This window comes from Loxodonta africana, chromosome 2 (genome assembly GCF_030014295.1).
Source record: "Loxodonta africana isolate mLoxAfr1 chromosome 2, mLoxAfr1.hap2, whole genome shotgun sequence".
Lineage (NCBI taxonomy): Eukaryota > Metazoa > Chordata > Mammalia > Proboscidea > Elephantidae > Loxodonta > Loxodonta africana.
In genome coordinates this window covers 208,343,122-208,365,019 of record NC_087343.1, presented here as the reverse complement: position 1 = coordinate 208,365,019, position 21,898 = coordinate 208,343,122, and the positions used below count along the sequence as shown (strand labels likewise).

Sequence of the window (21,898 nt, the reverse complement as noted above, 5' to 3'; positions counted from 1 at the left end):
GACTGTTACCAGAAATCCTGCCTTCCATATCCAGTCTAAGAAAAGACGATATTAACTTGTGAGTCTTTGCTAATTTTACTTTATTTTACCCCCTCTTCACCTCCCTCTATGAATTATCTCAACTTCTGTACTGCGCTGCTCACTTATGTTTTAAGAGCGTTCATGAGATTGTAGTAGAGAGTGCAGATAGAAGAGAGATTCCCACAACAAGACCAACCTCTTCTTTTTTACTCATTGCATTAAAAATTCAGGTCCAGAATTTTGAACAGAGTTGATAGCTGATTATGAAAGCACAGAGTCAGCATATAGCAACAGTTGTGGCTGATACCAGGAACACAGGCAGGGGCAAGAGAGCCTCTGCACATTGTTCATTGCCTTGGTATGCAGAATGTTGATTTAAATTTATACTTAAACAACTTTAATTATGGTGTGTTGTGTGTACCTAAAACATAGAAATTATTTATGCATATGAATGTTCTTCAATTAATAATTTCAACAAATATCTGCCTATTTCTTCTCTTTGGCAAATACTCTGTTATATGTTCAGATACTACATGGATGAATAAGTGAAACCCTGTCATAAAATGTAGAGATAATCACTTATAGTTTACGTCTAATTTTAGAGCTTTCTCATAGCATATTATAAAAGAGCATGTGAACATTTGTTCATGATTCATTCATTCCCCAGCTTCCAGACCAGTGTCTCATATTAAAAAAAAAACCAAAAATTTTGAAAGATTATGTTAATTATAAATAAATTAAATATTTGATGCATGCATGGATGAATTAATTAATATATTAATGAACAGATACACCTGCCAATTCCTTAGGTCAAAAATTACATCCTTCAAGTCTTTGTAGAAAAGGCAAAGAATCATATCCTTTGCCTTGTTAAGGTAAAGAAATGTCTCAGTTTTACAACTTGGGGCCCTGGTGGTACAGTAGTTAAGTATTTGGCTGCTAAACAAAAGGTCGACAGTTCAAAACCACCAGCCACTCCTTGGAAACCCTATGGGGCAGTTCTATTCTGTCCTGTAGGGTCACTATGACTCAGAATTGACTCAACCAATGAGTTATTCATAGCATTTCAGAATATTATATATTGTCATATTTCTTGAACAAAAAACTATATTGGTAACAGCTGAGTGGTAGATTTTCCTTTACCTTTTTGGCTACTTTCTTAAAAACAATAGTACTATGGGTGTTAGATGGAAGAAATTTAAGTATTGAAGGGATCACATGCTTATTCCTTTAGTAAGTCATTTGTAATTCTTATTTATTTTCTCCAACATAACAACAATTTTGAGTACCTCACAGCCTCTGTTATATCCTTCTGCTATAACAGAAATATACCAAATGGATGACTTTAACAAACAGATTTATTCTCTCACAGTCTAGTAGGCTAGAAATCCAAATTCAGGGCACAGCTCCAGGGGAAGCCTTTCTTTCTGTTGGCTCTGGAGGAAGGTCCTTGTCATCAATCTTCCTCGGTCATGGAGCTTCTCAGCTGAGGAACCCTGGGCCCAAAGGATGTACTATTCTCCTGGCTCTTGTGTTTTGGTGGTATGAGGTACCCCATCTCTCTTCGTGCTTTTCTCTTTTCTATCTATCTCAAAATAGATTTATTTAGGACACAACCTAATCTTGTAGATTGAGTCTTGCATCATTAACATAACTGCCTCTAATCCTGCCTCATCAAAATCATAGAAGTAGGATTTATGACACATAGGAAAATCACATTAAATCACAAAATGTTGGACAATAACTCAATACTGGGAATCATGGTTTAGCCAAGCTGATACATATTATGGGTGGACACAATTCAATCCATAATATTCCACCCTTTGGCTCTCAAAATTCATGAGCTTACCACATGTAAAACATATTCACCACATCGTATCATAGCAAAAGTCTAAAATCAACTCCAAGTCCAAAATTAAAAAATTCCTCTTCACCCGTCAAATCGAGAATACAAGTTGTGTGCTTCCAAAGTACAATGGTAGAACAGGAACCAGCTAGACATTTCCATTACAAATGGGAGAAATTGGAAGGAAAGAAGGGATAACAGGCACAAGCAAGTCAGCAGAACATATTACATTAGCCCTCAAGTCTCGAAAATAATCCTGAGAGAACCTTTACACCATGGCTCTGCCCTCCAGACTCTAGGTATTGGCCATACTCTCCAAATTCTGAGTGGAAGTCCCTCTGCCTTGGGCTCCAGCTCTGCCTTTCAGGCCCACTGGAAGGGCAACTCTGTTCCCTCAGCTTTGGGCAGCCCCGTCCTCCTGGTCCATCTGAATGGCCACTCCACCCTTGAGACTCTAGAGGTCATGGCCATACCCTTTGTCACTGAAGCAGCTCTACTTCCTGTGTTCTTTTTCTTTTCAGCTTCTGCTTCCTGGTCTCTTGGGCCTTGCCATCTGAGTCTGCCCTCCTGGGGCTAGTGTTCAAAAGCTCTGTAGCTCCACCAATAATTGCCTGGAGGCACCCCACTCTGGCAGGGAGCCTACTGCCGAAGGCACTAGCCATCTCACTCTGTTGGTCAGATCCAGCACCCTCTCACACTGGTCTCCTGGTTCTGCTGCTGCTGTTTCTTTGCTCCTGCAATTTCTCTGCTGCTACCATTATTGTCATATTCCTTTAACAAAAAATTTAGCAGATGCTGAGTGTGAATTTTCCTTTCTTTTTTTTTCTTACTTGTTTTAAAATTATAGTACTATGAGCATTAGGTAGAAGAAAAGTAAGTACTGAAGAGATCACATTCTTATTCCTTCTGTCAGTTATCTGTAATTCTTATTTATTTTACCCCAACATAACTACCATTTGGAGTTTCTATTTGGAATGTGTTGTACAAATATAAAATTCATAATATAGTTTTTCTTAAAAAAATTATAGATAAGGAAACTGAGGCTGAAAAATGTTTTGGAGGCTCATCATAGCTACATAACAAGGAAATGGTAGGGTCAGAATGCAAAATATATATTCCCCTGAACATGATATAGTCTCAGCTTCACTAAGCTGCAACATGGAACTTCAAGGTAGAAATCTAAAATGGATAGGTGAGCATCCAATAATAAAGATTGGTCACTCTATTTTCTGAGTGTGAAAACCTGTTGCATTTCTAGAATATGGTAGTAGAAGTCTGATATGAACCTTAGAGGGAGGAATTGTTAAGCAATTATTTTAAAAAACTAAACCTTCAGAATGAAAGTGGCAAAATTAGGGTAGAGATACTTATAAATACTGGTGTAGCTCTTCTTATCCTAGTTATTCGTCTAATTATATCAATAAATTTTCAGTAATTGGGTTGATATAAAACAACAATAGAAAATCTACTTAGTGAACCATTTCAAAAGGCCCTGAAATAAAGAGCAGCAAAACAAAGCAAAAAACTTTTAGTCTTGCAAATATGTGGTCAGTCTGAAAAGTACACCTGCCTTTACCTTCTGGCATTAACAGGGTTTTATATGTTACATGCGTTTACACTGGTAAGAGAAAAAGGGAGAAGGGAAACAAGGATGTGAAATGTGACAACATGGCAAATTTTCCAGTGCAGGTATGAAGCTGAGGGCGCAAGGATATGCAGACCTGGAAATGCACATTCTGCTGTTTCATGTCAGTAAGAAACTATTTGAGCAAATCCAGGAGAATGTGTGCTTCTCTTTAGGGTATGGTAAGCCTTTAGGCTACAAGCCTGCAATTATTCTAGTAAAAGTTGCAAAACACATGTTAATCCTTCATCACGTATAACCTGTTGGTGTCAAAGTCAATTTCAACTCATAGCAACCCTGTAGGACAGAGTAGAACTACTCCATAGGATTTCCAAGGAGCCACTGGTGGATTTGAACTGCTGACCTTCTAGTTAGTAGCCATAGCTCTTAACCACTGTGCCACCAGGGCTGGTATGGTGACAGTAAAAAAAGAGAAATTGGGTGTGAGTACAGCATCCATGAACTACACACCCATTACCAACAATCCATATATTCTGCAAATGTGCAGAAAACAATACCTTTATGTATCGGCTTATTTAAGTACTGAAATATGTCCAGATTGCACGGGAAAATAATTACAATATTTTTACAAAACCAGAAAAAACAATATGCTTCAACTTACTCAGTTTGATAATATTATTAAATAATTACTAACTTCCACAAATTCCATGCATCATAAGTTGCAGTAAAATACACTAAACGCCATTCTTATTTTCTATAACTGTGAGGATTCAATGAGGTTAAATTAGTGAATTATGAATAAATCAATCAATCCATCCATCACATTTTCAAGTAAGGTTATCATTCCTATGCATTACTTATCAGTAAGATAATAAAACACATATTTATGGTAAGAAAAATATTACAGATAACAAATTCAAAGAGTAAAAATGGAAACAAAATATAAAGCATAAGTACATAGCTCATCCAGTAAAAGATCCAAAAGAATATATTTTAAGGATTTTTGTAATATTTGCAGAGAGCTACTATTTGAAATTTCTATAAATATAAATTCATGAGGGCAGTGTTCTTGGAGATAGTGCTTGAGGAACTTATTTTCCTAGGTGTTTCAGTTAAGCCATGCATTGCATGTATGTTGATTTTAGTTCAATAACATATTGACAGAACCTCAAGTATTTTATAACTCTGGCGGAGATCTAGAACATGCATTCAAATCCCATTAATTTTAAGTTGTGTGTGATATATTTTTAAAAGACCACTTCAAATGAAGTGTTACCAAAAATCAGAAAAGCGTACATTAAATCTGAGATCATTTAGGGTGGCTTTATTTTTTTTTAATTATTATCTGAAATAGAGCTTATATACTTGCCAAAATTATGACAGCTATGACTGCAATCACAGTAAAGGATAAGAAAAAAAAAGGGGGATAAGAGAAAAACATTAATTAGGTTTCAAAAGAAAGGAAGAAGATAGAATTGGAAGAATAGGTGATTGCAAAATAAAGAAGAAGAGAAAAAGGAGGAGGGGGAGAAGAGGAGGCAGAAAAGCGGAATTCCAAACTAAGGATTTTGGATTGTAATAATGACACAATTTTGAAATAGTTATTGAGGAAGGACAGCTTAAATGTATTTCAACGGAATGACTGACAATAAAATACGCAGGAGAATTGCAGGAGAGTAAAAGATGTGGCAACAGAGGAGGAAATCCTCGTGGCATACTCCAGTGGTTAAGAGCTTGGGTGCTAACCAAAAGGCCAGCAGTTCAAATCCACCAACTACTCCTTGGAAACCCTGTGGGGGAGTTCTACTCTGTCCTATACAGTTGCTAAGAGTTGGAATCGACTCAATGGTTACAGGTTGAGCCCTGGTGGCACAGTGCTTAAGAACTGGGCTGCTAACCAAAAGGTCAGTGGTTAGAACCCACCAGCCACTCTGCAGGAGAAAGATGTGTCAGTCGGCTTCGGTAAAGATTTACAGCCTTGGAAACCCTGTGAAGCAGTTCTACTCTGTCTTAAAAGGTAGCTATGTGTCAGACCCGACTCAATAGCACCTAAAAACAACAAGAATCTGAAGACGGAGGAAGCTGTCACTTAATCGTCTGATGAAGATATCATTGGAATCAGATGCTCATATGATGGCGAAGATACATATTTTTAAGTTTGAAGACAAAACAGAGATGAATAGATGTAACGCTATTTGAAAGGCTAATAAAAAGAGATAGGAGCAAAAGAAGTTAGTAAGTTAACAAATCAGAGTTTCAGAAATGGATGTTTTGATCAAAGGAACTTAATCATTTATTTAAGCTCAAGGAGTGTATGAAGATAGGTGATAAACTTCCGAAGGCGTGTAACTGGGAGGAGGAGCCCTGCTGGTGCTGTAGTTAAAGTGCTTGGCTGCTAACCGAAAGGTCAGTGGTTCAAATCCACCAGCCGCTCTGTGACAGAAAGATGTGGTAGTCTGCTTCTGTAAAGATTACAGCCTTGGAAACCCATTGGGGCGTTCTACTCTGTCCTACAGGGTGGCTGTGAGTGGAAATTGACTGGAAGGCAGTGGCTTTGTTTACAATAGGGAGATTAACATCAGTGAAAGAGGAGAGAAAATGAAGGCTGGAGCTGGTGAATTAACCTTTAGGTACAAAGGAATTCATTTTAGGGAGAAGAGATGAATGAAAATACATAATTGTTTTATATGTAAATAATTAAAACACTGGCATAACATCTCTTTTTTATTGTATAACAAAGTATGTTCATATTGAGAAGAGGTTGTGGCAACATTAATATTTTATTCTACTCAGTGGGTAAAAATACATATCACTACACATTGTCCTATTGATTCATAATGTACAGTTGGGCACGGTTAAGATATATGGAGCAATACAAAAAATGATTTTAAACCATTCCCATGGTTAACTTAATACTCGATAATGAGAAAATCAAGGGAGCATTTTATCCATGATTTAATTTAATCCAAAAATTGAGCTTTCATGGTTTCTACAGTACTCAGAAGGCAGAAATGGAATAAAAAAAATTAATGGTCATCTTGCTTGAATACCATGGATTGGAGTGGTGGGAAGCAGGTGAAGCTAAGTAGGATCAACGTCTCTAGTGGAGGAAACGTGGCATTATGACATTAGAGAACACAAACCTGGATTTGAACTCGTGATCTTACGTTTTTATTTCCATGGCTTAATAATTTCCTTGACCTTTCGGTGTCCCATTTTTTTTTTCAGTGTCCCAGTATTTTTAAAACTGTGTATATTACTCCCTAATTTGTAGAGTTACAAAGAAAATTACAGTATGTAATATGGGGTTAAGCAGCCCTGATGGCACAGTGGTTAAAAGCTTGGCTACTAACCAAAAGGTCAGCAGTTTGAGCTCACTAACTGCTTCTTGGAAACCCAATGGGGCAGTTCTGCTCTATCCTATAAGGTCACTATAAGTCAAAATCTACTCAATGGCACACTACAACAACATATTGGAAATAGGTTTCACAAGTAATAAGGAGTAAAGCAGCAAAAAGTGTCAAAGTATTATTTCCTACTAACCAATTCACCACCTGTCTGTCAGTTTGTTGTCCTGTGGTGGTTTTCATATAGTTATATAGCTTTGATGCTGCAAGCTACATCACTGGTATTTCAAATTCCATCATGGTATACAGGTTTCAGTGGAGCTTCCAGACTTAGACTAGGAAGAAAGATTTAGCAAACTATTTCAGAAAATCATCCAATGAAAACTCTATGGATCACAACAAAACATTTTCTGGTGCAGTGCTGGAGAATGAGAAAGGTTGAAAGGCAACAATGGACTCAAGCACGCCGGTGTTGATGAGGATGGCAGGGAACCGGCCCGTGATTCATTCTGTGTACGTGAGATCTCCACAAGTCAGAGGCAACTCTACGGCAACTAACAACTACTAACCAATATCTATTAGAGAGAATAAAATTGGATAAATGTGACAATAAACTAAATGTGAGACAATAAGCATATTTAGGCTAATTTCTTTCTACACTATTATTTTCCTTTTTTTTTAGGATTATTTGCCTCTGTCTCTGCTATTCAAAGTCAAGTACCCAAAGATGCCCAACTCTACCACAGTCACTGAATTCCTGCTTATGAGGTTTTCTGATGTGTGGGAGCTCAGAGTCTTGCATGCCATGTTATTCCTCATGATGTACGTGGCAACCCTGCTGGGGAACCTTCTCATTGTCACAGTAACCACTCTCGCCCAGAGTCTTCACACCCCCATGTATTTCTTCCTTAGAAATCTGTCTGTCCTGGACATGTGCTACATTTCCGTCACTGTACCCAAGGCATGTGTCATCTTCCTGCTTGACAACAGGGTAATCTCCATGGTTGGATGTGCAGCTCAGATCTTCCTTGTGATTTTGTTTGCTTCTGCAGAGCTGTTATTTCTCACCATCATGGCCCGTGACCGCTATGTGGCCATCTGCCAACCCCTCCACTACCCTGTGATCATGAACCCTCGGGCCTGTGTCCAAATGACACTGGCCACCGTATTCAGTGGTCTGATCTATGCAGGTGTGCACACTGGCAATGCATTCCGGTTGTCCTTCTGTCATTCCAATGTGGTCCATCAGTTCTTCTGTGATGTCCCATCTCTGCTGAAACTCTCCTGCTCTGACACTCTCAGCAATGAGATTGTAATTTTTGTCTCTGTAGTGGTTATTGCAGGTGGCTGCTTTATCTTCATCATCATGTCTTATATTCACATATTTTCTGCTGTGCTCAAGCTTCCAACCAGAGGAGAGCGAGGAAAGGTCTTTTCTACCTGTGTTCCTCACATTCTTGTGGTGACAGTCTTTGTCGTCTCAGGCATTACGGTCTATATGAAGCCAACCTCCAATTCACCTACAACTCAGGACATGATTATTTCTGCGTTCTATTCTATAGTCCCTCCTTTCCTCAATCCTATTATCTATAGTCTCAGAAATAAGCAGATAATTGAGGCTATAAGGACAGTTATGAGTAGAATGCTCTAGTCAAGAAAATGATACAGTCATTACTTTAAGATATTTCTCCTTTGATGAGGTGAGTTGAAAAATACTTCAAAATTAGTTTTCTTGAGGCGGGGCCAAGATGGCGGACTAGGTGGACGCTACCGCGGATCCCTCTTGCAACGAAGACTCGGAAAAACAAGGGAATCGATCACATACATAACAATCTACGAACTCTGAACAACAAGCACAGACTTAGAGATGGAAAACGAACAAATACGGGCAGACAGCAACCGTTTTCAGAACCAGGAGCCAGCGTACCAGGCAGGTGACCTTCGGAGCCCGATCTGGGGCAGAGCCCAGGGGGGCAGACGGCACAGAAAGGGGGCCCACCCCTTCCCCCCTGAACCCATCCCGGGAGGAAGTCTAGCTGGTTGGTGCGGGTGGCATAAAGGTGAAGCTGGAGAGAGAAGCACCCGGGAGGCAGTGACTGATCTGGGAGTGGGGAGAACAGCGTCCCAGCTGGGGTGCTGTTCCGCCGGGAGTTAGGCGAGAGGCGGACGGGGCATGGGGGAGGGGGTCAACTATATTTCCCTAAAGTGACCCCAGGGCGGGGCCCACACATTCTTGCGGGAGGACGCACACCCAGTCCGAGCGTGTGGCGCGGCACACCAGAGGGAGAAATCCCTGGAGGTGACTGGTCTCGAGGCGGGGAAGGCAGCATCCCAGACAGGGAGCCATTCCGCTGGGATCTGGGCACGCGCGCGGGCGGGGCGTGAGCGCAGGGTCCATTTTTATTACCCTGAATTGACCCAGGGGGCGGGCCCACCTGGTCGCGAAGTGACGCCCACACAGTTCGCGCGAGAGAGGTGTGGCGCACCAGAAGGAGAAGTCCCCAGGAGGAAGTGATTGCTCCCGGAGCAGGGGAAGCAGAGTCCCAGACGGGGTGCCGTCATGCTGGGATTTGGGCGTGCACGCGCAGGCGGGGCGTGAGCACGGGGTCCATTTTTATTCCCCGGAATTGACCAGGGGGGAGCCCACCTGGCCGTGCGGGTGACGCCCACCCAGTTCGCGCGAGAGGTGTGGCGCACCGGAAGGAGAAGTCCCCGGGAGGAAGTGACTGGTTCCAGAACGGGGAAAGCAGTGTCCCAACCCAGAAGTCGTCCCGCTGGGATTTGGGCACGCACACAGGTGGGGCGTGACCGCGGGGCCCAATTATAGTCGCCTGAATAGACCCTGGGGGCAGGCCCACCCGTTTGTGCGGGAAACGCCCACCCAGTGCACGCGAGTGGTGCCATGCACCGGAGGGAGAAGTCCCCGGGAGGAAGTGACTGGTCTCCGAGCAAGGAAAGCAGCATCCTAGCCGGGGACCCGTCCCGCCCGGATTTTGGCGAACGGGGGCGGAGCGTGAACGCGGTGTTCAGCTCTATATTCCGTGGTGCTACACTTCTAGCTCTCTGATCCCTCCCCCACCCTCCCCAGGCAGCCCCATTAACATCCGAATACCCAGAGCCAGAGGGAGAATTCAGATAGGGATCTGACTGCATTTTCTTTTAGCCGACTACCTGGAAAATCTAGTTTCCCAGTGATGGCTCGGAGACAGCAGTCCATATCAAACCACATAAAGAAACAGACCATGACAGCTTCTCCAACCCCCCAAACAAAAGAATCAAAATCTTTCCCAAATGAAGACACAATCCTGGAATTATCAGATACAGAATATAAAAAACTAATTTACAGAATACTTAAAGATATCACAAATGAAATTAGGATAAATGCAGAAAAAGCCAAGGAACACACTGATAAAACTGTTGAAGAACTCAAAAAGATTATTCAAGAACATAGTGGAAAAATTAATAAGTTGCAAGAATCCATAGAGAGACAGCATGCAGAAATCCAAAAGATTAACAATAAAATTACAGAATTTGACAACGCAATAGAAAGTCAGAGGAGCAGACTCGAGCAACTGGAATTTAGACAGGGACTTCTGGAGGACCAGGGAAACAACACCAACATAGCTGAAAAAAAAATCAGATAAAAGAATTAAAAAAAATGAAGAAACCCTAAGAATCATGTGGGACTCTATCAAGAAGGATAACTTGCGAGTGATTGGAGTCCCAGAACAGGGAGGGGGGACGGAAAACACAGAGAAAATAGTTGAAGAACTCCTGACACAAAACTTCCCTGACATCATGAAAGACGAAAGGATATCTATCCAAGATGCTCATCGAACCCCATTTAAGATTGATCCAAAAAGAAAAACACCAAGACATATTATCATCAAACTTACCAAAACCAAAGACAAACAGAAAATTTTAAAAGCAGCCAGGGAGAAAAGAAAGGTTTCCTTCAAGGGAGAATCAATAAGAATAAGTTCAGACTACTCAGCAGAAACCATGCAGGCAAGAAGGGAATGGGACGACGTATACAGAGCACTGAAGGAGAAAAACTGCCAACCAAGGATCATATATCCAGCAAAACTCTCTCTGAAATATGAAGGAGAAATTAAGATATTTACAGATAAACACAAGTTTAGAGAATTTGCAAAAACTAAACCAAGACTGCAAGAAATGCTTAAGGAGATGGTTTGGCCGGATGACCAATAATATCAGGTACCAGCACAATACAAGGTCACAAAACAGAACGTCCTGATATCAACGCAACTCAAATAGGGAAAGCACAAAAACAAATTAAGATTAATTCTAAAAAATAAACAAAATAATACACACAACAGGAAATCATGGAAATCAATAGATAAACGATCACAATAATCAAAAAGAGGGACTAAATATAGGAGGCATTGAACTGCCAGATGGAGAGTGATACAAGGCGAAACAGAAGGATACAAGTTAGGTTTTTACTTAGAAAAATAGGGGTAAATAATAAGGTAACCACAAAAAGGAATATCAGTTCCATAACTCAAGAAAAAAGCCAAGAAAAACGTAACGACTCAATAAACACAAAGTTAAACATTATGAAAATGAGGATCTCACAAGCTACTAAGAAAAACGTCTCAGCACAAAAAAGCATGTGGAAAAATGAAATGGCCAACAACACACATGAAAAGGCATCAAAATGACAGCACTAAAAACTTACTTATCTATAATTACGCTGAATGTAAATGGACTAAATGCACCAATAAAGAGACAGAGAGTCACAGACTGGATAAAAAAACACGATCCATCTATATGCTGCCTACAAGAGACACACCTTAGACTTAGAGACACAAACAAACTAAAACTCAAAGGATGGAAAATAATATATCAAGCAAACAATAAGCAAAAAAGAAGAGGAGTAGCAATATTAATTTCTGACAAAATAGACTTTAGACTTAAATCCGCCACAAAGGATAAAGAAGGACACTATATAATGATAAAAGGGACAATTGATCAGGAAGACATAACCATGTTAAATATTTACACACGTAATGACAGGGCTGCAAGATACATAAATCAAATTTTAACAGAATTGAAAAGTGAGATAGACACCTCCACATATGTAGTAGGAGACTTCAACACACCACTTTCGGAGAAGGACAGGACATCCAGTAAGAAGCTCAATAGAGACACGGAAGACCTACTTACAACAATCAACCAACTTGACCTCATTGACTTATACAGAACTCTCCACCCAACTGCTGCAAAATATACTTTTTTTTTCTAGTGCACACGGAACATTCTCTAGAATAGACCACATATTAGGTCATAAAACAAATCTCTGCAGAATCCAAAACATCGAAATATTACAAAGCATCTTCTCAGACCACAAGGCAATGAAGCTAGAAATCAATAACAGAAAAACTAGGGAAAAGAAATCAAATACTTGGAAAATGAACAATACCCTCCCGAAAAAAGACTGGGTTATAGAAGACATCAAGGAGGGAATAAGGAAATTCTTAGAAAGCAACGAGAATGAAAATACTTCCTATCAAAACCTCTGGGACACAGCAAAAGCAGTGCTCAGAGGCCAATTTATATCGATAAATGCACACATACAAAAAGAAGGAAGAGCCAAAATCAGAGAACTGTCCCGACAACTTGAACAAATAGAAAGTGAGCAACAAAAGAACCCATCAGGCACCAGAAGAAAACAAATAATAAAAATTAGAGCTGAACTAAATGAATTAGAGAACAGAAAAACAATTGAAAGAATTAACAAAGCCAAAAGCTGGTTCTTTGAAAAAATTAACAAAATTGATAAACCATTGGCTAGACTGACTAAAGAAAAACAGGAAAGGAAACAAATAACCCGAATAAGAAACGAGAAGGACCACATCACAACAGAACCAAATGAAATCAAAAGAATCATATCAGATTACTACATAAAATTGTACTCTAACAAATTTGAAAACCTAGAAGAAATGGATGAATTCTTGGAACAATACTACCTACCTCAACTAACGCATTCAGAAGTAGAACAAATAAATAGACCCATAACAATAAAAGAGATTGAAACGGTAATCAAAAAACTTTCAACAAAAAAAAGTCCTGGCCCAGATGGCTTCACTGCAGAGTTCTACCAAACCTTCATAGAAGACTTAACACCATTACTGTTGAAGGTATTTCAAAGTATAGAAAAAGACGGAATACTACCCAACTCATTCTATGAAGCTACCATCTCCCTGATACCAAAACCAGGTAAAGACATTAAAAAAAAGAAAATTTTAGACTTATATCCCTCATGAACATAGATGCAAAAATCCTCAACAAAATTCTAGCCAATAGAATCCAACAACACATCAAAAAAATAATACACCCTGATCAAGTGGGATTTATACCAGGTATGCAAGGCTGGTTTAATATGAGAAAAACCATTCATGTAATCCATCACATAAATAAAACAAAAGATAAAAACCACATGATCTTATCAATTGATGCAGAAAAGGCATTTGAGAAAGTTCAACACCCATTTATGATAAAAACTCTAACCAAAATAGGAATTGAAGGAAAATTCCTCAACATAATAAAGGGCATATATGCAAAGCCAACGGCCAATATCACTCTAAATGGAGAGAGCCTGAAAGCATTTCCCTTGAGAACGGGAACCAGACAAGGATGCCCTTTATCACCGCTCTTATTCAACATCGTACTTGAAGTCCTAGCCAGGGAATTAGGCTAGACAAAGAAATAAAGCGTATCCAGATTGGTAAGGAGGAAGTAAAGCTATCACTATTTGCAGATGACATGATCGTATACATGGAAAACCCTAAGGAATCCTCCAGAAAACTACTGAAACTAATAGAAGAGTTTGGAAGTGTCTCAGGATATAAAATAAACATACAAAAATCACTTGGATTCCTCTACATCAACAAAAAGAACACCGAAGAGGAAATAACCAAATCAATACCATTCACAGTAGCCCCCAAGAAGATAAAATACTTAGGAATAAATCTTACCAAGGATGTAAAAGACCTATACAAAGAAAACTATAAAACTCTGCTACAAGAAATTCAAAAGGACATACTTAAGTGGAAAAACATACCCTGCTCATGCATAGGAAGACTTAACATAGTAAAAATGTCTATTCTACCAAAAGCCATTTATACATATAACGCACTTCCAATCCAAATACCAATGTCATACTTTAAGGGGATAGAGAAACAAATCATTAATTTCATATGGAAAGGAAAGAACCCCCGGATAAGCAAAACAATACTGAAAAAGAGGAAGAAAGTGGGAGGCCTCACCCTACCTGATTTCAGAACCTATTATATAGCTACAGTAGTCAAAACAGCCTGGTACTGGTACAACAACAGGCACATAGACCAATGGAACAGAATTGAGAATCCAGATATAAATCCATCCACGTATGAGCATCTGATATTTGACAAAGGACCAGTGTAAGTCAATTGGGGAAATAATAGTCTTTTTAACAAATGGTGCTGGCATACCTGGATATCCATTTGCAAAAGAATGAAACAGGACCCATACCTCACACCATGCACAAAAACTAACTCCAAGTGGATCAAAGACCTAAACATAAAGACTAAAACGATAAAAATCGTGGAAGAAAAAATAGGATCTACCCTAGGAGCCCTAATAAAGGGCATAAACAGAATACAAAACATTACCAAAAATGACGAAGAGAAACCAGATAACTGGGAGCTCCTAAAAATCAAACACCTATGCTCATCTAAAGACTTCACCAAAAGAGTAAAAAGACCACCTACAGACTGGGAAAGAATATTCAGCTATGACATCTCAGACCAGCGCCTGATCTCTAAAATCTACATGATTCTGTCAAAACTCAACCACAAAAAGACAAACAACCCAATCAAGAAGTGGGCAAAGGATATGAACACACATTTCACTAAGGAAGATATTCAGGCAGCCAACAGATACATGAGAAAATGCTCTCGATCATTAGCCATTAGAGAAATGCAAATTAAAACTACGATGAGATTCCATCTCACACCAACTAGACTGGCATTAATTCAAAAAACACAAAATAATAAATGTTGGAGAGGCTGCGGAGAGATTGGAACTCTCATACACTGCTGGTGGGATTGTAAAATGGTACAACCACTTTGGAAATCCATCTGGCGTTATCTTAAACATTAGAAATAGAACTACCTTACAACCCAGAAATCCCACTCCTCGGAATATACCCTAAAGATACAAGAGCCTTCACACAAACAGATATATGGACACCCATGTTTATTGCAGCTCTGTTTACAATGGCAAAAAGCTGGAAGCAACCAAGATGTCTGTCAACGGACGAATGGGTAAATAAATTGTGGTATATTCACACAATGGAATACTACGCATCGATAAAGAACACTGACGAATCTCTGAAACATTTCATAACATGGAGGAATCTGGAAGGCATTATGCTGAGCGAAATGAGTCAGTTGCAAAAGGACAAATATTGTATAAGACCACTATTATAAGATCTTGAGAAATAGAAAAAACGGAGAAGAGCACAGACTTATGTGGTTACAAAGGGGGGAGGGAGGGAGGGAGGGAGAGAGAGGGCTTTTTATTGATCAATCTGTAGATAAGAACTGCTTTGGGTGAAGGGAAAGACAACACTCAATACAAGGAAGGTCAGCCTAATTGGACTGGATTAAAAGTAAAGAGGTTTCCGGGATAAAGTGAAAGCTTCAAAGGTCAGCGAAGCAGGGGCTGAGGTCTGGGGAACTTGGTTTGAGGGGACTTCTAAGTCAATGGGCAAAACAGTTCTATTATGAAAACCCTCTGCATCCCACTTTGAATTGTGGCGCCTGGGGTCCTAAATGCCAACAAGCAGCCATCTAAAATACATTAATTGGTCTCAACCCACCTGGAGCAAAGGCAAAGGAAGAACACCAAGGTCACATGACAACTAAGAACCCAAGAGACAGAAAGGTCCACACGAACCAGAGACCTACATTATCCTGAGACCAGAAGAACTAGTTGGTGCCCGGCCACAATCGATGTCTGTCCTGTCAGGGAGCACAACAGACAACTCCTGAGGGAGCAGGAGACCAATGGGATACAGACCCCAAATCCTCATTAAAAGACCACATCTAATGGTATGATTGCGACTAGAGGAATCCCAGAGACAATGCTCCCCAGAACTTCTGATGGCACAGGACAGGAACCATCCCCGAAGACAAATCATCAGGCATGAAAAGGACCGGTCAGTGGGGGGGAGAGAGATGCTGAAGAAGAGTGAGCTAATTAAATCAGGTGGACACTGGAGAGTGTGTTGGCAACTCTTGACTGGAGGGGGGATGAGAAGATAGAGAGAGAGGGAAGAAGGTAAAATTGGCACGAAACGAGAGACTGTAAGGGCTGACTCAATAGGGGGAGAGCAAGTGGGAGAAGGGAGTAAGATGTATGTAAACCTACATGTGACAGACTGATTGGAATGGTAAATGTTCACTTGAAGGTTAACAAAAATTAAAAAAAAAAAAAATTAGTTTTCTTGCGTATTTCCAAAATCGGAGGACCTGACTGTCAGCATGAAATGATGTTGTTGTTATTTGGTATCTTACTGAGATTTTTTTTCCCTTGTTGTCACTGAAACTTTATTAAACCTTACCAAACATATTGGTAGAAATAACACATTCTTATTTTAATTTCAGTTTTTCTCTCCTGGAAATGTACATCCCCTGATGCCTGAGTAGTGACAGTTAAAAGATTCTTACATTTGCTAATTATTTCTCTTTGGGATTATCTAGAGAGTCCTAGGATAAACTATATATTAGCTTTGATTTTTTTATAATTATGAGAGAAGAATCATTCATTCATCATATGTTTTAAATATTCCTAAAAATAATAGACTAATATCTGAAAGTTGGTCATAAAAATAACACAAAATATTAAATGTTTATAATAAAAGAATTAGCTGAAAGTGTGATTGGTAAGAGAAATCAGTGATACCTTTGTTGTTTTTAGTAATCTAAAAAGACAAATTTAAAATAAAAAATATTCACAATATTTAAGTCACTGTTTAGAAAGATTAGCTTTAAGATTACTTTTTGGTGATTATTATCATCTCCATGAGAAGAAGACAAAAATAAGGTATTTTTTTCCATTTTCTCTTGCTCTTTTTCTGATGAATTCTTTCAAAATATTAAGAAGATCCAATGTATAAAATTTGTTTTCAAGTGGAGTTTCAATCCAAAATAGCCAACACCAGGCCATTTAAGTTCATTCTTGCCTAGGATATTGATCTATATGCGTTCCATTTCAGTTTTTGACTACTTTCGATTTTCCTACTGTTATGGATCAAATTAGGTTCCCCCCAAAATGTGTGTATTAACTTGGTTAGACCATGATTCCCAGTATTCTGTGGTTGTCCTCCATTTTGTGATTGTAATTTTATGTTAAAGAGGATTAGGGTGGGATTGTAACACCTTTACCAGGTAACATCCCTGATCCAACGTAAAGGGAGTTTTCCTGAGATGTGGCCTGTACCACTTTTTATCTCTCAAGAGATAAAAAAGGAAAGGGAAGCAGAGAGTTGGGGAACTTGTACCACCAATAAAGCTGTGCCAGGAGAAGAACGTGTCCTTCGAACATGAGGTCCCTGCGTGGAGAAGCTTCTAATCCAGGGGAAGATTGATGAGAAGGCTGACAGTGAGAGAAAGCCTTCCCCTGGAGCTGATGCCCTGAATTTGGACTTTTAGCCTACTTTACTGTGCAGAAATAAATTTCTTTTTGTTAAAGCCATCCATTTGTGGTATTTCTGTTATGGCAGCACTACATGACCAAGACACCTAGGTTCATAATTCGTACATTCCACCTTCCAATTATTACAGGATGTTTGCTGTTTCTTCTCATTTTGAGTCATGCTACATCAGCAAATGAAAGTCCTGAGAGCTTGACACAATCCACATCATTAAGGTCAACTTTACTTTGAGGAGGTAGTTCTTCCCCAGTAGTATTTTGAGTGCCTTCCATCCTGAGGGGCTCATCTTGCAGCACTGTATCAGACAATGTTCCTCTGCTATCCATAAGGTTCTCACTGGCCAATTTTTTCAGAAGTAGAGCCCCACGTCCTTCTCCTAAGACTGTCTTCATCTGGAAACTCAGCTGAAACCTGTCCACCAAAGGTAACCTGCTGGTATTTAAAATACCAGTGGCAAATCTTGCAGTATCACAGCAACATCCAGGCCACTGCAGTATGACAAACTGACAGACACATGGTAGAAACACAGATATAGGACTTACAAAACATATTGGGGGAGGCGGCACAATTCAATCCATAACAGTTACTGAATTTAAGTTAGTGTAAATGTAAATCAGATTGTTATAAATGTAACATGTTAGGTATCATTATCATGGTAACCACAAAGAAACAACTAAAAAAAATACACACAAAATGAAAAGAGAAGGGAATAAAAACAGTTGACTAAAAAAAAGACATAAAACAAAAAGTTTGACAGTATTAGAAGAAATGAGAGAAAAATAAGTATAAGCCACACAGAAAGCAAATAGCAAAATGACGGAAGAATCTCTTTCCTAGCAGCATTTACTATGAGCTACACATTTCAATGAAAAGGTAGACAGTTGCATAAAAGTTTTTTTAAAAAGCCATGATCTTTCTGTCTACAAAAATCACATCTTAGGCCTAAAGACGCAAATAGAAAGTGAAAGGATGGAAATAGTCACCAAAACATCTAAGGTGGTGATCCTATCATCAGATTAAACAAACTTTAAGTCAAAATCTGTTATAAGATATAAAGAGAGACACTATATAATGACGAAAGAGTAAATTCGTCAAAAATCTGTAACAATTTGAAATATGTATGCACTTCACAACAGAGCCCCAAAATATGTAAGGCAAACACTGAAGTAAATAAAGGGAGAAAAAGACGGTTCTCAAATAATAGGTGGAGATTTTAATACACCACTATTAACAATGAATAAAACAGCTAGAAAGAAGAGCAGTGAATAGAGGATTTGAACAATGAAAAAAAAATTTTTTTTTATAAACCAAGTTGGCTCTGACTCATGACAACCTTATATATAACACAAAGAAATGTTGCCCAATTGTCTGCCATCTTCATGACAATTGGTACGTTTGAGTCCATTGTTGTAACTAATGTGCCAGTCCATCACATTATTTCCCTTGTTTTCACTGACACTTCACTTCACCAAACAGGAAGTCCCAATCTAGCCATTGGTCTTTGCTGAAAACATGTCTAACGTAAACAAGCCAAAGTTTTGCCATCCTCACTTCTAAGGAACATTCTGGTTATATTTCTTCTAAGACTGATATGTTTGTTTTTGTGACAGTCTTTAATACATACAGTATTCTTTGCCAACATCACAGTTCAAATGCATGAATTCTTCTGTCTTCCTTTCTCAATGTCTAGTTTTCACGTGCATATCAGACAATTTCTTCAGTATCATCTATGGAAGGAAGAAGGAAGAAGTCCAAGCTGCTCTGAAGGCATTGGTGAAAAACAAGGCTCCAGGAATTGGTGGAATATCAATTGAGATGTTTCCACAAACAGATGCAGCGCTGGAGGTGCTCACTCATTTATGCCAAGAAATATGGAAGACAGCTTCCTGGACAACTGATTGGAAGAGATCCCTATTTATGCCTATTCCCAAGAAAGGTGATCCAACCGAATGTGGAAATTATAGAACACTATCATTAATATCACACGCAAGCAAAATTTTGCTGAAGATCATTAAAAAATGGCTGTAGCAGTATATCGACAGGGAACTTCCAGAAATTCAGGCTGGTTTCAGAAGAGGACATGAAACCAGAGATATCATTGCTGATGTCAGATGGATCCTTGCTGAAAGCAGAGAATACCAGAAGGATGTTTAAAAAGTGTTTTATTGACTATGCAAAGGCATTTGACTGTGTGGATCATAACAAACTATGGATAATACTGCAAAGAATGGGGATACCAGAATGCTTAATTGTGCTCATGAGGAACCTTTACATAGATCAAGAGGCAGTTGTTTGGACAGAAAAAGGGGATACTGATTGGTTTAAAGTCAGGAAAGGTGTGCGTCAGGGTTGTATTCTTTCACCATACCTATTTAATCTGTATGCTGAGCAAATAATACGAGAAGCTGGACTATATGAAGAAGAATGGGGCATCAGGATTGGAGGAGGACTCATTAACATCCCGCATTATGCAGATGACACAACCTTGCTTGCTGAAAGTGAAGAGGACTTGAAGCACTTACTAATGAAGATCAAAGACCACAGCCTTCACTATGGATTACACCTCAACATAAAGAAAACAAAAATCCTCACAACTGGACCAATGAGCAACATCATGATAAACGGAGGAAAGATTGAAGTTGTCAAGGATTTCATTTTACTTGGATCCACAGTCAACACTCATGGAAGCAGCAGTCAAGAAATCAAAAGACGCATTGCATTGGGTAAATCTGCTGCAAAGGACCTCTTCAAAGTGTTGAAAAGCCAAGATGTGACCCTGAAAACTAAGGTGCGCCTGACCAAAAAACCCAAGCCATGGTTTTTTCAATCACATTATATGCATGTGAAAGCTGGACAGTGAATAAGGAAGACCGAAGAAGAGTTGATGCCTTTGAATTGTGGTGCTGGTGAAGAATATTAAATATACCATGGACTGCCAAAAGAATGAACAAATCTGTCTTGGAAGAAGTGTGGCCAGAATGCTCCTTAGAGGCAAGGATGGTGAAACTGCGTCTTACATACTTTGGACATGTTGTCAGGAGGGATGAGTCCCTGGAGAAGGACATCATGCTTGGCAGAGTACAGAGGGTCAGTGGAAAAGAGGAAGACCCTCGACAAGGTGGATTGACACAGTGGCAGCAACAATAAGCTCAAGCATAACAACGATTGTAAGGGTGACACAGAACTGGGCTGTGTTTCATTCTGTTGCGCATAGGGTTGCTATAAGTCGGAACCGACTTGAAGGTACCTAACAACAACACTCAGGCAATTGAAAAGACCATGGCTTGGGTCAAGCATGCTTTCTTAGTTATCTAGTGCTGCTATAACAGAAATAGCACAGTGAATGGCTTTAACAAATAGAAATTTATTCTCTCACTGTCTGTGAGGCTAGAACCCCAAATTCAGGGTGCTGGCTCCAGAGGAAGGCTTTCTCTCTGTGTTGGCTCTGGGGGAAGGTCCTTATCATCAGTCTTCACCAGTTGAGGATCTTTTCAGCTCAAAGACCCCAGGTCCAAGGGATGCGCTCTTCTCATGGCTCCTGTTTCTTAATGGCATTAGGTCCCCCATCTCTCTGCTCACTTCTCTTTTTTATATCTCAAAGGACATTGATTTAAGACACAACCTAATCTAGTAGATTGAATCTAGCCTTATTAACATAACTGCCTTGAATCCTGCCTCATTAACATCATAGAGGTAGGATTTACAACACATAGGAAAATCATGTCAGATGACAAAATGGTGGACAATCACACAATACTAGGAATCATAGCCCAGCCAATTGGACACATTTTGGGGGGACACAATTCAATCTACGACATACACCTTAGTCAACAAAGTGACTTCTTAGCATCTTAAAACTTAAAAGAGGTTTAGCAAATTTCCCTAATATATTACATTGTTTGATCGTACAGCAGATTTCCCTAATATATTACATTGTTTGATTTCTTGACTGCCGATTCCCTGAATATTGGCTGTTGATCGAAGTGGAATGAAATCATTGAATACTTCAATTTTTCTCCATTTATCATGATGTTATTTGTCAGTCCAGTTGTGAGGATTTTTGTTTTCTTCATGCTCAGGCTGTAGTGTTTTACCTTCATCAGTAAATGCTGAAAGTCATATTTATTTCCTGCACATTGCAAGTTGTTAAAAAATTTTCCTCCAATCCTCATGTCACGTTCTTCTTCAGAAAATCCAGCTTCTCAGATTATTTAAAAGTAAGGTGAAAGGATATAGCCTTAGTGCACATGTTTTCCAATTTTAAACCAGGCAGTATACACCTTTGTTCTGTTTCTTGATATATGCACTGGTCCCACATGAGTACAATCAAGTTTACTAGAATTTCCATTTTTGTACTGTTAGCCATAATTTCTTAT

At 39.3% G+C, this 21,898-nt stretch overlaps 1 protein-coding gene across 1 annotated transcript; it reads left to right on the top strand.

Moving 5' to 3' along the window:
- The first annotated feature begins 7,164 nt into the window (after positions 1-7,164).
- LOC111748615 (olfactory receptor 14C36-like) lies at positions 7,165-8,450 on the top strand. Its single transcript, XM_023541291.2, has one exon. It carries the CDS (start codon positions 7,527-7,529, stop codon positions 8,448-8,450), a length of 924 nt encoding a protein of 307 aa, XP_023397059.2. The 5' UTR covers positions 7,165-7,526.
- The last annotated feature ends 13,448 nt before the right edge of the window (positions 8,451-21,898 follow it).